Source organism: Taurulus bubalis (genome assembly GCF_910589615.1).
Source record: "Taurulus bubalis genome assembly, chromosome: 19".
In the NCBI taxonomy this organism is placed as follows: domain Eukaryota; kingdom Metazoa; phylum Chordata; class Actinopteri; order Perciformes; family Cottidae; genus Taurulus; species Taurulus bubalis.
The window spans coordinates 6,270,317-6,289,628 of record NC_136607.1 but is presented as its reverse complement, the minus strand read 5'-3'; the positions used below and the strand labels follow the sequence as shown (position 1 = coordinate 6,289,628).

General features: G+C 42.7%; 1 protein-coding gene across 1 annotated transcript in view; it reads right to left on the bottom strand.

Moving 5' to 3' along the window:
- Window positions 1–3,167: 3,167 nt before the first annotated feature.
- Window positions 3,168–19,312, bottom strand: part of mmp17a (matrix metallopeptidase 17a) — a gene marked incomplete at both ends in the record, with an annotated part of 62,252 nt that continues 46,107 nt past the window's right edge. Inside the window, 7 exons of the mRNA XM_079234812.1 lie at window positions 3,168–3,493; window positions 9,321–9,578; window positions 9,764–9,916; window positions 10,503–10,585; window positions 12,196–12,298; window positions 12,796–12,972; window positions 18,551–18,837. Coding sequence (XP_079090938.1) covers window positions 3,168–3,493; window positions 9,321–9,578; window positions 9,764–9,916; window positions 10,503–10,585; window positions 12,196–12,298; window positions 12,796–12,972; window positions 18,551–18,837 — 1,387 coding nt within the window. The remainder of the gene's footprint in view (window positions 3,494–9,320; window positions 9,579–9,763; window positions 9,917–10,502; window positions 10,586–12,195; window positions 12,299–12,795; window positions 12,973–18,550; window positions 18,838–19,312) is intronic.

Here is a 19,312-nt window from a genome sequence, read left to right as displayed (position 1 = left end):
TAGTGGAGCGTCATAGTTTGACTCATTGGGGTTTGATCAAGCGTCAGGATGTGAAGTTGGGATGAAAACTTGTCAAAATAATCTGTTTGTTTTTGTTTATTAATATTTGTCTTTATTTTCATCTAAAACCCACGCCTCAGCTGTATCAGTGGTTTCATTTTGGGTTCCACTGAGATGATCATTTCATAACATGATGACACCTTGTTTACTTTTCATAGTTCAAAAATATCCTACAATATTATTCATTTGTTGTGTGTGTGTATTTGTAATGTGATCAGTTGGGACTTTGCTGTCGGCCCTAAAACCGGCAACAGTCACAGTTCAGGGCATTCGGAGTCAGAGAAATCTTAATTTTAATTATGCGAACCTGCCTGGCTAGAAATATTTCACACAGTTGTCAGAGTGCAGCGCCAATCAAGACCAAAACCGGCTGTGATGTGTTAATTAAATTCAGGGAATGTGGAACGGCTGATAAAAAAATATGATTATAGAAAAGGCAAAAAACTTTAAATTCTATGTAAAAAAAAAAAAAAATACAAATTGATATACTTTGCCCATTTCCCTGATGAAACACCTGTTAACAAATACTTGCATACTGTTTTTTTAATTCCAACAATAGGGTTGGCAACTCGAGCACAAACTGCTGAAAAGTGACCCCGTCGGGCAGAATTGGCCTCCAGGGTGCAGGTGCTCTCCCGGCGGCCGCCGAGCCACACCAGTTAATTAACACCACTCGAGTGTGTCAAGAGGAGGGAAGAAAAATTGCTGCTCTTAGTGGTGTCACAGCTCGGCCTGCAAGACGCAAGAAACGAGGTATGCAGGGGGAATAATAATGGATTCATTTGAAAACCGCCGTGATAGTAAATTACGAGAATTTGAACAAGTATATTGAAAGGCACAACAGGAGTAGAACCTATTACGACGAAACACAAATGCGTCTGTGCATGTAATCTCAGGATGCGGACTGGAAAATGCAATTCTGAAAGGAATAATAAACAATCAAGCCGGAGGGTCATTACAGCAGAAATAATGGTTGATGCTTTTTAAACTTAATTCTACCCTTAACAGATTGATGCTAAGCCACATGCATTCCGGTAGAGGTTATTTGTTGCTTCTTGGTGAAGCTAATTGCTTTCATTTTAAAATTCTGTACCTGACATGGGGTTCATTGTGGCATGCAATGTTCCCCAGCACTTATTTTAGCCATTCAGCTCACTTTATCTAACCAAGCAGTATCTGAACCGCTGAATATCTTTTAGTTTAGGTGACATTGCTTCTCTTCTCTGATATACTTCCCAGAAAGAGTGTGGGTGTATGTATATATATGTATATCTATCTGCCAGCAAATCTGTTCATAACGCCACACTGAGCGAGCGTGCGGTGTGATTGACACGTTGTGTTTTGCATTCCTGATGAGCAGCAGTGACCATTACAAGAGGAAACATGCAGAACATCAGAGAGATGGAGAGCAGCTCCCAGTTGGTGTCTGCAAGCTGCCGTGTTGCCTTCATCTGTCTTCAAGGCCAGCTCCTGTTCAGTGACGCTACATTTTTAAAAATAATAATCACACACCACGCGGCCGCAGCGCTCAAAATAATCCGCCACCACACAAAGTCATGGGCAATAAATTCATTCATATACTTTTATTTTTCTACAAAAATATTTTACAATAGAAAACACACCTTGAAATATACACAGTCCACTCGGTTTTTTGAAGCAACCGCGGGACGTCTCGACTCAAATATATCTGTGTCTTTATTTAAATTGTAGGTAAATATATCAGCAAGAAGAATAAATCCGGTTGCTATCTCGTGAGGTCTTGTAACAACGTCACCGGAAGGAGCTGCGATTGATAAGAGGGTGTCGTCCAGCGATGAAAAAAAAAAAGGCTGTGTGAACTCTAATCTGATCAAAGCAATATGGAATCACAATCTGTCCATATTTATACCCAAAGTACCACAAAACCAATACACCCTAATAATGGCGTCGCTTCTGGACTTTTGAAAAAAAAGCACGAGCAGCAGTTCCTCACAGAGCGTGGGAGTACAGGTATATAAGCCGGGATAATGGCGTGAAGCGACACTGAGAAACATTGAGACGTCAACGTTCAGACTTACAGGAAAACGTCCTACTTTTGTCCCACTTCCCCCGGCGCAGGGTGCCCTTCTCTCTTCACGTCGCTGTGGATGCTGCTCACCGGTCTACCTGCTCACAGCCCTGGGTGCCATTCATCTACCTGTCGGCATCCCAGCATGCCCTTTATTTGTCTTCCCGTCAACATCCCATGGGGCCATTCATCTGTTAACCGAACTATCAATCTCCACTACATTTCAGGGGTACTTTCAGTCTGCTGGGGTTTCAGTCACCCGTCTACAGTATCTACTGTACGGTATATCCCAGCTGTCATTCTGTGCCCTGGTTTGAGTACTGCAGGCAGCACTTCCTGTCAGAGTTTGAATACTCTCTCTAGGGATTGGTGGGCACACACCCCAGCCGCCGTCACAACCTCAACTGTATGGTTCTTTTACCGTCTCAGTAAGCTAAATTGTAGCGTAACATTTCTCTTGGCAAGAAAGAGAATAAATCTATTCAATTTCTCCAAATATTGAACTATTCCTTTGAGGTAAACACGTGAATACCCCTGTCATCAACATCTCATGTTACCATTCAACGGTTTACATCCCAGAATGCCATTTGGTATTGTTGTGAACTTATTCGACATGAAAAAAGTAATTATTGTGGCTGCTGTTGGAATACTGCTGTATTTCATGTGCACATATTTCAGAACCACTCAAGTACTCTTCCTGGCAAAAATGATACAGTTCAGCCATTCAAGAAGAAACAGAGAGATATAACTCACGGTTCTGTGTAACTCAACTTGTGAAGCACGGCACTAGCATTGTGGACGCCCATACATACATACATACATCCTAGTATGACAACATGATAACTGTATGTACTACCCATACAGCAAGGCGCTTTAAATGACCATCAAATGGCATGTGAAATAAATAACAGCAAAAATAAATTCCAAAAAAACCCCATACCAATTGATATTTATATGAACAAAATGTTGCAGGTTGTATTCAGCCAGAGTGTCCACCGGCCGGCCACCAATAAGTCTCTGTCTTGCACGCAGCTCGAGAACTCGGCCCCATGCTTTGGCATCATAGCAGCTCTGAGCGGAGGGCCAGCGAGAGCGTCCAGAGAGGCGGCAGCAGCCACAGGGCCGACGGGGAGGGCCGCGCTCCTAAAGGCGAGGCGGAGTCGGAGGTGCAGGAGCACACCTCGTACCCGTTCTCCGCGTGGTCCGGCTGGTGGCGCACGTTGACTCTCGTCTCCGTGCTTTTGGGTTCTGTGTCCGGAGAGTCCGACTGCATCTCGGTGCACAGGAGCCAGTCTTTAGCGATGAGGCGCGGGTATTCGGCCTCCGCCTCCATGTCGCTGCTCGGCACTCGCCAGTAGTCCTTCCCCTTGAAGAAATAGGATGAGCCTTCAGAGGGAGAGAGAGAGAGAGAGAGGACAGAGAGGGAGGGTTTTAATGTATGTTTACAGCACATAGTCAGATCAAGGATGCAAATTAGGTATTAAAAGACAGAAAACAAATATATCAGAAGTATTATTGAGAAAGACAAATGTATAAAAGAACATTATGCATGTTCTTTTTCTGCTTCCAATAACTTACATTTGCTTCCCCATTATTCTCATCCTTTCAGTGTATTTCTCATCCGTCTCTTTAAACCTGTGATTTATTTTTATGGCTTTTGTCTTTCCGCAACACTCTTCTCACTCACTGATCACCAGGAGTTGTCACCACGTCTTTTTCATTTTCCTCTCCTCCTCCCTCTATCGCGCTGTTGTCTCTTCATCCTCGGCTGGTGGAAGCAGCCTACAGGCAGATACATGCTTTGATGTGGCTCCAGGTCCCTGGCACAAAGGCGTGTATGCGACTTTGCTTGTGTGTGTGCATGTATATATACAGTATAGATATGTATATACACATGCATGCATTTTTATGCGTCTTTCCATCTAATTGGGGATTGTGTTGGACTGCCCCCTCGTTTGCTTTGGGCTCGTTTCCACACGCATCAAAGAGCTTGGAGTGGGACCTGGGAAGCTGGCAGAAGCCCAGGCACAACACAGACCTCTAAACAGGAAAAAGAGCTTCCACCCATCAGCTGGGGAGTTCCTGCAGGTCAGAGTGGAGATGTTGCTTGTTTCCATTGAGAGTAGCCTGAAATAAGGACTGGGTACCTGCAGCTAAATTAGTTGTTTTTGTCCCAGTTTTGAACATCTACAGGTGCTTTATCAAAGCGTAATCTGCACAGCCAACTGGTGGAGGCCTTCATTAGTGGGGGTTTGTCTGGTAAAGGCTGCCAAAACAATGCCAGTAAAAGTAAACATTGCTAATCCCAAAAGGAAGGCAATGTGTCCTCAGCATCTGACCTATTGTAATTGCTTAGGAACAGCAGGTAACCTTTCTCCAGCACCCGGGGACCGACTCCAGACCCCTCGTCTAGTCAAAGGAAATGCCAGGACCGAGCTGATGTAATCATTTTAAGTGTCAGAATAGCCAGAATGAAGTGTCAGAATAGCCAGAATTATCAAAAAGTAGGATATTAGCTCTGAGATTTTCCAGCAATAAAATATGATTAAAACATTCGCCCTTAAACATCAGAACATACATATTTTTTAACCCTTTTGGTCTCAGGCTAAAAAGTGAATTTTCCTCATTATTCCATTTATTTGCCACAACCTCTGTAACTAATGAACCTCTGTAACATCTTTACATCCTACAATGTGCACACGCTGCTTAGGTTGCCGTAACGACGCGCAAATAGCAATTACAACCAAACATGGGCGCTCAAGGACCAAATACAATATGTTGATTGACGCCATCACCAATTGGTTCAGTCTCTCTTAAAGCTGGCCTTCTTAGGGGAATGACAGGGTTGACCTGGCTTCATACAGAATATATGCAATTTATCCTGATATATGATAAAATGTATTTATTCTCAAAGCAATGAAAAAGTCTTTGATGTGGATGTGGCCTTCGGTTCCATTACCGTTAATGCAATTTCCTTGATGGTATAAAGCTTCTTATATTCTCCACACGGACATGAGCGGACGTGGAATTGAGGAGAAGAAACGTTTGGATATTTTATACTTCTCCTTGTGACAAACAGACATTTTGAAAGCTCAAAGTTCTCAATTTTCTCCATCCATCCACGTATAAAATGTTGGGGGAAAACCTGCAACATGGACCCTCATGAAGAGCCGTGTCTGATGGTGTGACGTGACTTTGGCTGAGATGCGTGAAGCATGAATCCTGTTTTAACAGCTGCCTTATTGATTAACTTCATATTTTGTGACCCATTAAGTCTCACGCTATTATTCTCCACTTCCACTTCCTCCTATGCTGCGCAGTGATTAAATCAAGATACGAAACAGGCTCTCAGTTTCTACCTATTTAGGCAGGGAGGCTAAATCTCAGAGAGTTTAACTAATTAGCGTTTCAAGCTCCAACTGTGAGAGAAACGTTACAAAACAAATAGGCTGCAGACCAAAACTGCGAATGTTATGTACACTATCCAAAAAGGTCAGATCATACAAAATAGTCCTCAGTTGTACATTTTGCTCATTATCTTTTATTTTATTACTATAATTGCAATTTATTTTGCAGCGCACACTAATAATCACTCATTATAATGGGTTATGTCGTTCTCATGCCACACGTAATTACCCAGGGCCTGCTGCAAGCTCACACACACACACACACACACACACACACACACACACACACACACACACACACACACACACACGTGTGTCTGCTTGGCTTTTATAGAAGCCACTATAGGCATTTCACAGTGGGTGAAAGACCAGAATATTTTACAGTCACAGATGCACATAGTCTATAAAGATTACTGACATGGCAGATTCAGGCGTGACATGCTCCAATAACGATCACATTACACCTCCTCCTACGATAAAGCCGCCCAGAGAACGAAGAGGAGTAAAAAGAGAGGGAGAAGGTTTAAGAGGCGGGTGAAGGGGAGAGAGATCGGAAGGGAATAAAAACACAGACACACACGTGCGCACTAATTGAATCGTATAAACCCACTATGCATCTGAGCTAATGCATTTAATTGGCACTCCAGTTGTTAATTGAAATCACCTTGAGCTTTTTTATATTTATTGGTCCAATTTATTTTGACGAGTTGGACATCATGACCTTATTTGTACATGCATAACATTTAAGGTAACCATTTGTTCAGTACTTTCAGAACGATGCTACTTTAAATGTTTCTATTATCATTATATTAGCATTCAGGAATATTCTGTACGAGTTTCTTGTACTCGATTAAACTAACTCCTTCCAACTTCTTCAGCTTGTTAATTAGAAACATTAAACGAAGGCAGGTAAGACATGAGCAGCTCTGAGACCTGATATTAATATCCTGCTGATCTACGCTGTGTGTGTGTGTGACACGGATAAGACATCCATGAATCAGGAGCAGAACTTCAAGCAGAGCTATACGCTGAATGATCAAAGATCATCAATGGCCGATTTATGTTTCGAAAGGTCGCGGGCGTCGACTTTTTCACGACGCAGTTACTTGCCGAGTCAGCGGTTGACCATATGTCATAAAAAAGCCACGAGCCAATTTGCGGACATTAGCAGGGAATACTACTTGTGTCGTCCATCTGCCGCTGCCACTTCTTCCCTGACGCGTTTTTAGAAATTTCACAATCATATTCTGGAGCCGGTTTAATTATATTTGAACAGAAGGCAGCGCCCGTGCTGCCACAGTGAGACATTTCTCGTGTGCGACCACTCAGCGACAACAAATGAGTCCGATCCTCTCAGAGAGACGGCTGCCTTTGCTGCGGTCCCCGAGAAGCACAATCAGCTCCAACGCGGCAGGCTGCGTGAGGACGGTACCCACACACTTAAGTTTACCAAATAGAGATAAGCAGACACTGGTAAAACACCGGTTAATCCCAGCGTAGCTACAAGAGGAGTGTTGAGAAATGCCAAAGCTGAGGGCAGCGTGTCGAGGAGAAAAGCGCCGATTTGAAATTCTGTCATATGGTAATGCTCATACTTCATGTTTGTGTGCACTTAAAACAAAGGATTACATGATTGGATGCTTTGCATGATTAAAGTGGTCGCCGTGGATGCACATTTATAGTGTTATCTGGAGCTGTTATTGATTGTAGGAGTGTTTTATGACTCACAAAATGGATTTACACATCCAGCAGCTCTCCACAAACCCCTCAGAGAAAACCGGCTTGATGTGAGCTGCGAGTGGGAATCAAACAGTAAAGTTGTAAGAATCAAAAACAATGTGCCCGGAAGATGCTAAAGAGCTTTGCAGAACTGATGTGGGAAGTGTGGAGTCTGGTCATGTTAGTCACTAAGAGCCACATCTTTCTCATTAAGAGTCATTTGATCCATTGTTGATATAAAAATATTAAGATTCCTGCAGCTTCAAATCTTGCAAACACAGTTCTGTGTGGGTACATGATAATTTATGCTACATTAAGTATAATAAAACCTTTGTTCAGTCATGAATGGTTTTTCAAGAATGACATTTAGCAGTGTGGGTTTGTCAAAATTAGGTGATTAGGTTGTTCAGCTGTAGTAGAGACTGCACTGAAGGCGCAGGTAGAAAATCCACGGCCCGCCACTGCGGTAAACACATTGTGTAGACTCAACCTGCAGAGACAGAAACTGGTAACTGACGCTGAGGCAGAGTGTGAGGTCTGATTCATCCAAGCTGTACGCCAGAAGCCAGTCTGTCAAATGCAAGGCTGCCCAAAAAGTGGGTGATACCGGCGGTTTCTGTCATTGCCTCCTTTCTTTGCTCTGGTTCAGGTCTTTTAGGAAAGAGGACCGCAAACCGGCAGAATGCTCAACTTCCCAAATCAGGTTAACGCTGGAGGGAACGTCTCTCAGCTAGACTTCTTGCTCGGATTAGCAATCTTGTAATCCCACTTTAGTGTTTTCCAAACTCCCCGTGAAGCGAGCCGACTCACTGAGCTCACAGTGGCAGCATGGATTAATAAGGGGAGATTGATTCAGCACCCGCCCCGGCTCTCCACTCTGTTTGCAGTGTATAGGTCAAGGCTGTTGTCGGAGAGCCGAGTTGCCAGTTTTAAAACCTCTTTCTAGTAGACTGACTCGGTGTCTGCTATCTGAAAAGTTTGTTCTCTGGAAACTTTGTCCCTTTAGGCAATTTTCAAATAACCACATCTCATTTTATATGGGTCACTGGTTACTTGCTATCGAGTATACTATGTACACATCATATTTGCCAGGAGCTTACAGCCTCTACGGCATTATGAGGTTGTGTGTGGAGGCAAGTATGTGTTTGAGTGTGCAGTTTGTGTATCGCCTTCAACTCAACTAATACCTTGCTACAGGTGTTATATATATATACATACACACACACTCAGGTTAGCTAAGCTAATTGTTTGTAGCCTTTAGAAGAAGAGCTACCGCTGCATGTCGAAAAAACGTCTACTTCTGCCAGATTCCATACTTCTGGTAATAACTGTTTTATCGAGCATATTTTTCCACATAATGTGTTGTTTTCAAATCAAAGTTAAGATTGCCCAAGTGACGAAATGTTTCCCGAACTTTTCACACTTCTTTTTAGAGCCACATGTGACTTTATAAACCTGTGTTTCCATTTTCACAGGTTTACCACTGATGTGGATGTTTTTGTTTTTAGTTGCGTATTTTAAAACTATAACCTATTTAAGCAGAGAGCTTAAAGAGGAGAGAAGCGAGAATCCCAGCACAATGTCCTTTTACTGAGAAATACAACTTTCCGGTCCTTTGACCTTCATCGGGTAATTTCTCAAATAAAATTAATTGCAGGTAAAAGGACAGTGTGCAAGGATTCTTTCTTCTCTTGCTCATGGACATTTTCTCCTATGCACTTGTCTACAAATACATGTAAAATGTGCATGATCCTTTACAGCAAAAATAATTTAGCTGTAGTAAAAGGACAAGTAAAGAAAAAGTGAGAATTAAACCTTTTAAGCCCCATGGCACCTATATAGGGTGAGGCGGACCTGAAACTTCTATTTTTGCTGTGTTTCAATCTTTATTTACTCTTAACCAGTAACATATATACTAATATTTACACATCTGAACAAAAGCTCACATGGGTTGCCTTTATTATACCACCACAATTATTCAAATAGCCCTTGTGGTTGCAGAGATACACCCTTTTTAGTTTGGGTATGTTAATTCGAGCAGAATCCTAAAAAATACCTTGGTTTTTAAAAAGGTTACGGTCACTCACCATCAGACCACCTCATGGCGTCATCCAGTTGTGTCGGCAGCCCCTTCCAGAGCGTGCTGTCTTTGGGGTAGCCCTGGTCCATACGCCTCAGGTGGTCATCGTAGCGCCAGTAGAGGCTGTCCTTGAAGAAGTAGGTTTTGTCGTTGTGTAACCACACAAAGGCTGCATCCACTCCTTCCAAGGGCAGGCCAAAGTCGCTGATTGGACGAGGGTAGCCCTCCTCCACGTTGTTGTCTTTAAATACCCAGTACTTTAGACCTGAAGAGGGTGGACACAGAGGGCTCAATTGAAGGGAGAAATACCACCTTTATAGTTTGGAACATATCCACCCGTTTACTAAAGAAACATTGAAAAATAATTGAGTACCAAGAATGCAAAGTTATCTCAACAAAATTCACACAGACGGATACAAGAGAAAGCTACAATCAATCAGAGATATTTACCTTTGAAAAAGACTATTTTGTGATCCCCAGGCCTCTCATATACGGCGTCCACACTGTCCAGATTGGTTGGGAGGCCCCTCCAGAAGCGGTGGATCTCAGCGGGACGCAGAGACACCAGGTGCTTCTCTCTCGTCAGTCGCCAAAAGTACTTTCCTGTGACAAACAAGAGCAGGTTGGAGCTTGAAACCTCCTCACAAAATCCTGGAGGCGTTTATTACAAGAAAAAGCATGTTTAGTTAGGACACTGTGCTGTGACTGCAATAATCACATTACAGATTCCTGTTGGGCTTGTGTTCAGGAGGATGAGCGTAAGTAATTAGCAAGAAGCAGAACTTTAGCCGATACACATTACTTCGTGTTTTGTTTTTAGATGTTTAACATGTTATAGTTATTGAAAGTGTTCTTACCACACTGGCCAATAAGCCAGAAAGATCCATTTCAAGCTCGGAAGATAACAAGTGTCCAGCTAAACCGCCTGGGCCTTAAAGGACCTTTTTGTTTATGTTGCAGAATCTGTGACAAGTGTGAGTTTGTGATACGGGCTCTGGGAGCCACACATGACTTGGCGTTCTATCGATCGCTGGAGTCACCATTCTTGCCTTTACTCTTTCACTTGATCTCCTCTGCATCCCTTTTCAGTCTTCTCTCTCATTGTCGCTCTCTGTTTATCTATCTGTCCGTCCGTCAGTCTCTCTTGTTCACTCTCTCTTGTTCACCCTCTCCTTTCAGGCTCCAATACCTTTGAAAAAGAAGGCCTCCCCTCGTATTTGGGCCACGGCATCAAAATGACTAGTGCATCTGTCTGGGGCATCTCGTGCCAACCTAAGAGATTAAAGTTGGAGGAAAGAAAAGTTGTATTTGGTAAAAAAAAACACACACAAAATAAGAGAGGAATAAATGGCATTACAATTTTATACATTGAGTGTTTGAGGTGACATACATGCATACATCTTTACATAAAACAATCTCACTTATTGACAAGCATGCAGTTCACAAAGAATAAACCAGTTAAATGAATACGTGATAATTGCATCCTACTACTGAGAGAGTCTGAATGGGCCTTCCTTTAATTAAATGCTATAATGTTGGTATGCTAAGGTCCCCCAGTGCATTTATCCTCTGGGCTAATAAGTGATTAAAAAAACTGACGTGGCCGGCCTGGCAATGATGAAGCCATTAGCATCACAGGGCTGCCTCTGTGAGTGGGAGGCCGCCAGCCCTCGCATTATCAACAAAGATCTCCATTCAGAGCTCTATTAACGCAGCACCGCTGCTTAGTGGTCAGCATTTGTGACCCGCGTCAAGCATAATCCAACCTTTCCACGCATCAGGCCAGATGGAGGCGGTGAAAAATGAGTAATAAGGGCAGTGCAAGGCGGGTACCAGCGAGGGAAAGAGGGTTTTGTAAGTTAGTTTAGTTTGGAAAAGCTGCTGCATGAGTGTGAGTGTATGCATGGAGGTCAGCAAGCATTGGGCGTTTGAAGCACAGTTTGATCACTCCCTTAGCAAGCTGGCCTCTCTTGATCCTATTAATTCAAGAGACCATCAGAGTGCAGTTAACTTGCAAAGCAACCCGCCTCCGTTTCTGCTTCACAGTAATCAACATCTCAAGCTCTATAAGATTAGTGCTATGTATACAAAAATGCAAAGCTGTTGTTTTTTAGCTTATTTAGATATAGGGATGGTCTTTTTTTCTGCTACTTTCTGTACATTATCACAGTATACAGACGAACACAAGCCCCAGCAATATCGAGATAGGAGTAAAAAGACAATTCCTGGTAGGGAGGAGAGACACTGTAGCACGACGGCCTGGCATCATGTGAGATAGCAGACAAGAGACTCTTAAACTGAATCCAAGTCATCACTCAAAATTCACTTACGGTTCATGTGCTGTGCAGTGTGACAGACACGCCGCACTGCTGTGCATTTAGGGTGGGTCTGTTGACCGGCCCAAGCCTTTGGTCCGGAGTGAGATATCTTTAAAACGGCTGAACACCTTGTAATGGAATTCTGTCTCGACATTAATGCTCCTTCGCTTTATGATTCCCTCTGTTTTTGATGAACTCATCACCTTTCCAATAGTGCCACCTTCACGTCAGGTTTTTAACTGCAACGTAAAAAATGGTCCACAGAGGATGCCGGTAGTCCGGCTTGTTTGTATTTTGGTAAACCAATCACAATTGCTTTGGGCAGCAACATAGATAGCACAGCACCATGTTAAGCAGGCTTATACCCACAGTCTATATGTGGAGAGTGAGACTACACCTGTGGTGATGTCAGCCTTTACATATCCACTAATAATATGTACGCTCCATTAAGTAATTACTACTATCTCTCTCGTCAATGGATGGGTGGAGGCATGATTGACAACCAGAATAGGTTGTCAATCATCAGAGTTATTTAACCAGAGTTATCTGTGGTGCACTACTTACAGGAGAGTGGATCTGTTTTCAGGAAGGTCAAGAAGGACCGGAGGTTCAGCCGTCTGGGACGGTTTGCTTGGTCTGTTTGTGTGGGACACCGAATCTCTGACACCTGTGTGATAAGGAAAGGATCAAAGGAACACTCCACGTACAAGGCACTTCATTGACAGTGGGCTCTTGGAGTAATTAATCTCTCCAAATACGATGCAAAAAACCTTCTGCTCATTTTAATTTGTTGACTCAGTTCCTCCTCTTTCACATTATTATGAATTTGACGTACTGCAATACACTTGCAATATACAATTTGAGATATTATTTGACTTATTCTTAGTTTTTTCTTCGTTCGGCAATATTTGTTGCATTTTATTCTCACCTGCATGGAAATCAGTCCCTCCACCGCACACTGCTCTCCATGTCAGTCAACGGTGTGATAAGGTCATATCCCATAAAGAGGTCCAATTAGCTCAATCCGTGTTTTCATTAATCAATAACCTTCCTCCACAGAGCAATTGCTCTTTTTCTCTCTGTCACACACGCACACGCACACACACACACACACACACACAGACACAGACACAGACAGAGCAGTGGATGGATGATCCCTCGTACCGTAGAGCTGCCAGACGCGGACCTTGTCTTCGTAGGGTAGGTCGTATTTCAGAGGGTCTCCTACAGGACCCTGGTAGTACGGTCTCATGATGGACTCTATGGCTGAGGTGTGGACCAGGCCGATGGCGTGACCAAACTCATGGACCGCCACCGCAAACAGATCCATCCCATGAGAGTCTGACGGAGACAGAGAGAGACACTGAAGTCATCATCGGGCATCTTGACATTGTGCTTTTATATATCTTATATCGACGAATGGGACCGCTTACCTCCTCAAAATAGATCACGAATGAGTCAACATTTTAAACTCACGTCAAAGCAGTTTTTTAAAGAGGTTATCGGTTGCCTTCCATCTGGGGTTATGGCATCTTTAAGTTATCATTGTCTGCATTGTTATCTAAGTGTTTTCCTGTTCATCTATATGTAAATGTAGAAGTTTTGGAATTGGAATAAATCAGGAGGAAACATTCTTCAATTTTGATCTTTTAAACTGGACTTATATAGGTGCAGTCAATACAAATAAATAAGCAGCTACAGAATGATGCACACAGCATTTTTTTTCTTCTTCATCCTATAATTGTGCACTCAAAGTCCTGGACAAAGCTCCTCTTTGCTCGCTCTGAAGATTTCAAAAATTAATCGACACCCTTTTGGGTCATGGAGAGAAAACAGCAGAGAGAGAAGCAAGATATGCAAATATTGCCAAATGATATGATAATAAAGGATATTACAAAACATGAGACTTTTACTTTAACCGCATTGATCTCCGCTTCACCTTTACAGAGATCGCCTTGCAGCTTGAGGTTTGTGACTCAACCCATGCATGTTTATTCCTTTTATGAGTGAACTCCGTAGGTTGAAAGTTAAGAGCCGTAACAGACAGCTCCGGTGGCTGTCAGTGCTGGTAGGCATGTGGTGTAGTGAGATAACTATGGTAATACTGTCTGAGCCTCTGGGCTGCCAATCAAAATCTGAGTGCGGAAAGACACCTAAAGAGGCTGCAGGCTATTAAAGCACATTTCCCTCGATGTTCAACTAAAAAGGAAAAAGGCAAAGCCTTCAAAAACTCCTTGTCTGGCTCTGCTAAGCAAGACAAAACCAGTGGTTTAGAGAGTTAGATTTGCACAAAAGCGGTAGCGTGTCAAGCCAAGCTAGCTTAGGGCTCCTTGGTGGCCAGGCTGAAGTCTCTGCAATTCAGTTCACCTAAGGTTGGCCTCGACTTGGGAACATCTGAGTGCCGTGCTGTGTCACAAGACAAAGGACAATTGGAGACGTGCACTTGTGCTTACAACACCTGGGATACTCCAAAGCCAAATGCCAAACTCTAATCTACAGGAGCACATGGCACAGAGAGGGAAGGTGGATGAAAGGACGGATCGAGGGGGAAAGAAGAGGGATTCAGAACAAAGTAGGTACCATGTCATTGTATTTACAGTCCATCTGAGGTTGACAGATAAAAACCCTAATGCCTGCGGACAAAGTCAGAGCGGAGAGATTTGGGTGGATGAACGAGACTTATTGAGTTAGACATCCATGGCAGAAAGAGAGCGAGAGAGCAGGAAAGAGAGGTTCAGAGTACACTCAGAAACAGAATTATTTAACCAACAGAACGGTTTTCAGGGTATCTTAAGATATTGCATCAAAATGTTGTATTATGTTAATGCACAGTAGCTACAATACATTCAGAGGTGCCTCTACTGTACCATACGGTAGATGGAAGAAGTACATGCACAACTAGCCGAGGGTTATCCTCTTCTTTTGATGTCAATCCTTGTTGCCCTGTGGACATTCATTACCTCGTGCCACTCGATCGTTCGATTTTTCAACGTTTGATTTACCCAAGTTTAAAATATTTTGCATTTTATCATTTGCAAGATGGCGCAAAGCCCAATAGGAGTAAAGTTAAATGCAAAAACAGTCAGAGCAAAATCTTCTGACACAATATGAGAGATTGCAGCTTATACTGACAGTGGACATTTTAGAATGAATTAAACCGGAGACAAACATTGATTCTAAGAGTTTAACATAGTGCAAATGGCCGAGGATAAACATTGAGCGCGTCTCAATTTTAATGGAATAATTGTTCAAGCAGAACAACAGCTCTAGCGGTCAATCGTTTTTGTGAGACTGAAATGATTTCCTGTGCTCCCTAAAAATCAATTCTGGTAATATCTGCAGCCACAGTTGAACCACATAATTATTTCCTAAATGTTTTACCCTTTGAGTGAGGATGCTATATAAGCCATATACATCCTAGATTATTAAAAAGTACAGTTAGGAGTAATGGTTCCTTGAAGTTATCTCCAAGAGCTCCATTTTGTCTTTTTGGCAGCATTTACCTGCAGTTAAGAGGTAACTGCAGGTGTGTTTGTGGGCTTCCTTGCTGCCATTGCCAAATGCTTGTTCATGCGTAAATGTTGGGTCCTTGTAAATTAAATAGTATGGTCTAGACCTTCTCTACAACAACTACAATAAAACCATATGACCTCAATCATATTTTTGGCATTCCTGCTCCTACTGTATCCGCTGGGAGATCAGCAGATAATTGGTCGATAATAACCACGCATGCCAATGTATTGGTCATTTAATATATGCAACTTTATCCTTTAAGCTAGTTTGTGTGTGTGTGGAGATACTTCCCCTCTGTGATGTTGGCCTGTATGGATACAAAGAGCTATGATGTCATTTTGTGAATTTAGTGTGTACATTAGGTTGACAGCTGTAGAAAACGTTCCTCTAAGCTACTAAATCAACCGGTTGGTGGCTATACAAAACAATAGATGTGAGACTGTCAGATTAATGGTCCAGATTGATTTAATACATTTTCAGAAATGCATTGAGTGTATCCTTGACGTGAGGTGTTGAATACATTTCCTTCCTCATGAAACATTTACAAAGCCACTCTCCTGTACGCTACCCGCCCAGCAGCAAGCAGCGCTCGGACAAAGTTAGCGACTATCATGGGGAAGAATTTAGCTAAAAGGGAGAGTGAATATTGGACTACAATTCATAAAGGTGGTGAAAAACATGACTTTGAAGGAATGCTAATGTTGCTCTGTGTTTGCTGGATGTGTAAAATAAGCAACAGTTTCCTAAGTTTCCTTAGCTGTGCACTGCCCCCATGTGGACATAAATCAGTTAATGCAGCTTTAATAAACAGGAAAGGGCAAAATAGAAGTAAACTGTGAAAGAAAAGGGAGTAGAACTACAACTCAGAATCATGCAGCACTTTCTGAGTAAAGGCGCATTTAATAGTGAATAATGTTAATACCACATTGCATGAAAATTGACTGGGGAGCTATTAGCTTTTATAGTATATTAGAAATAAACAATATTTCCAATTGTATAATTAGGAAGGATCTTGGTCTTGAGGTAAGTCCCTAACTCCTGAGGGTGTTTGAATAGACGTCTCAAAGATCACAAGGGCAAACTTTCAAGTAAGGGATCAATATCTTGTTTTTAATAGAATACAAATAATGGTGTCTCTATTGTACTATCAATATCTAACCTTGCATAAACCCTACTTTTGTCCTCAAAGAATGTTACAAAGTCAAAGGCAGCAGTACACAGTGGCAGCGTGTTTTTATTGGCAATGAGAGACCGGGGGCTTAAGTGCCTTTACAAAGTGCAGGAGGAAGTGAGGAGGAGGCAGACGCCAGGTTTACAAATGAAAAAAAGTCTGATGCGTTTTATTTGATGTACATTTTGCCTTTCAAGTGACTGAAGTAACCTTGAAAGCGGGAACATCTAACGAGGTACGTTCTCGCCCCCGAGTGAAGGCCGTCTTCCGTCCGACAATTCCATCAAACGATTTATGATTGAGAACACGATCCTCCGGCCAGAGGATTTTCTTTGTTTTATTTCTCGGTTTGCGTCTCTGAGTTATCTGACTTATCTGAGTTATCTGAGTTATCTCGGACATTTTGATGCGGAAGAGAGAAGCCGTTGGGGATCATGAAGACACACCTCTGACCCCCCCCGTCCTCTTTCGCCTTCCTGCTCCCATTCGCCACCGCCGCAATCCATGCAGATTACTCAGCATCATGTCATCATTTCCTGCCGCCGCGGCCTGCTGCGAGGTCTAATTGGAGCAGATTGAGCTGCACCATGTAACATATGGTTCACAGCTTTGCAGAGCAAAAGCAAATGAACAGAAATGAACACAGGTCCTGGTTGCATCATAGACTCACCAGCTGGATGTGTCAGTGGCATCTACACCCCGGCTACGAGCTTTAAGCTCCATCTCTGGGGGGCAGGACAACACAGCGAGCCGGTTCTCCCCTCGAGGAGCTCATTTCTTTCCAGCCTGAGGTTTTCGTCATCATCACGAGGAGAATGCGTCATGAAGAATTGTGTCTTATCCCTCTAAAAATCAAGGGATCCTCACGGTATTGCCCACGTAAGCAGAGTTTTTCTAGTGAACTGAGAAGCTCCTGATCTGCATGGGCTATTAATAAGTGATAACTTCACCAGTGGTGGAAGAATCCGGTCCTTAATAAAGAAACAGTTTGACATTTTGGGAGGTACCTTGATATGCAAAGAGTTGAATAAAGTACAAATAATGTACAAATAATGTACGCTAATTATGACGCCGCAGCCAAGAGCTAGCTAACTCGGCTTCGCACAGGGTTCACCACCCCATAAATATCATGTGAATCACTTTTTTATCGATTGTCATTAGTGCCTTTCAGTTTTTTCTTGATCATAAATCAAAAGGAAACTGTTTGTCGTCAGGTAACAATACAATGATCACTTATTTCCCTCCCAATCATCTGTTTGGATATTCAAATCACTCTATTCGTATGGAAACCCCGTGGCATAATTTAACAATCAAGTTGGATACAAAATAAATCATTTTTTGAATTGCTAAAAAGAAGAATTCATGGCTACCAGAGGCTTATTAGTGTAGATTGTGTATGACAGTTGTAGGAAATTAAAAGCCACCTTTTATGCCTCCTAATAAGCTTGTGATAAAAACCACTACTCCAATTAAATATTAATTACAAAAGCTGGAGCATGAACAAAGGGTAAAAGCACAGCTTGGCTGCAAAATGCAGTCGGCGTTCTAGTTTTGGATAGAGAAGTCTTGGTGAGCTTCTTTATTTTATTTCCAGTTTCCTTGGCACTGACTGTTCCCAACTCATTTTAGAGAACTTTTGGATTCTCTAAGAAATGCTTTGGTTTTGGTTTCCGAGAATATAACTCCATATCCAATCTGCCCCATCGGCAATCCATCTTCTACCCTCGAGTCAGTCACACCGTCTTTTACCAATTATTATGACGCATGCACATCCAAGCGCATGAGCACTTAACACTTTGAAGTTTAAATACGACATTCACAGTAATCAGTGGTATCTGTTATGAACAAAGAAATAAAGATGTACATGAACTAACATGTACACAGCCATCTAAGTAATCAAAGCAGAGATACGCTCTTATCTCACACACACACGCACACACACACACACACACACACACGCACACGCATGTCTACTGCTGTATTAATGCTCTGAATATCCTATTGAGAAGCTTCAAAGTAATAGAGAAATTGTTCAAATAGCCGTGATGGATTGAACAGTTGAAAAAGTAAAAAACTTTGAAATAGTGCCGGTATTAAACTCATATGCATTAAGTCATAAAACACCAACTCTCTTCCATATAAACCGAGTCCATTGTATCTGTGCTGCTGGCATCAAATGGATGTTACACAACATATAGACACTGGGGGACAATAGCAGACCTCAGCGTTCCTCACCTGGAGATCTGAAGGTCCAGGCCTCGTCATCATCAAAGTGCGTATCCCCAGCTGTGAACCTCTCTCCGGGGAAGAATGCGTGCGCCACCGTCCCCCCGGGCCCGTCAAAGGGATATCCGTCGTCGTGGTCGGCCTTCGTGAAGTCAATCTGAATGTCTGCATCGCTGCCGGCCACTTCATGGAAGTTTAGCGGTGCGATGTCGCTCCAGACCTTCAGGGCGTAGTACATCAGGGCTCGGACGGTGTCCCTGCCCAGTGAGGCCGAATCCTTAGGGAAGGTCCTCACCCTGAGAGAAGAGAGGGGGGAGACCGAGCATGTTACATCAGAGAAGAAAGAAAGACGTGTGTTGTGTTCACTTCCCCAGAAAAGCCCCGTAGCAGTTTTTAGCAAATTCACCTTTCTGAATGGACACCTTTTTACACCAGAGCAAAACACAAATGGAACATCTTGAATTCTCACATTCAATTTTTAAACTGCCATTTTTAGCCAAGCTTAAAAAATAAAAAACGGTGTTGGTGTTACATTTCTGCTGCTGCAGGTCATTCCAGATTGTCATCGTTATTCTGATGAGGCATCAACGAGAAATGAAAAGTGAAGCGTTGACAGTTAACAGCTGCCAACCGGACTGAACCCCTTTCATCAACATGCTCTATTTAGTGGACGAGCCTTCTGAGGAAACACCTGCTGGAACTTCCAGGTCAACAGTGAACGTCCTTTTAAATGTGTGGCAAAAAGAAACAACGCTTGATGTGACTTCCTGC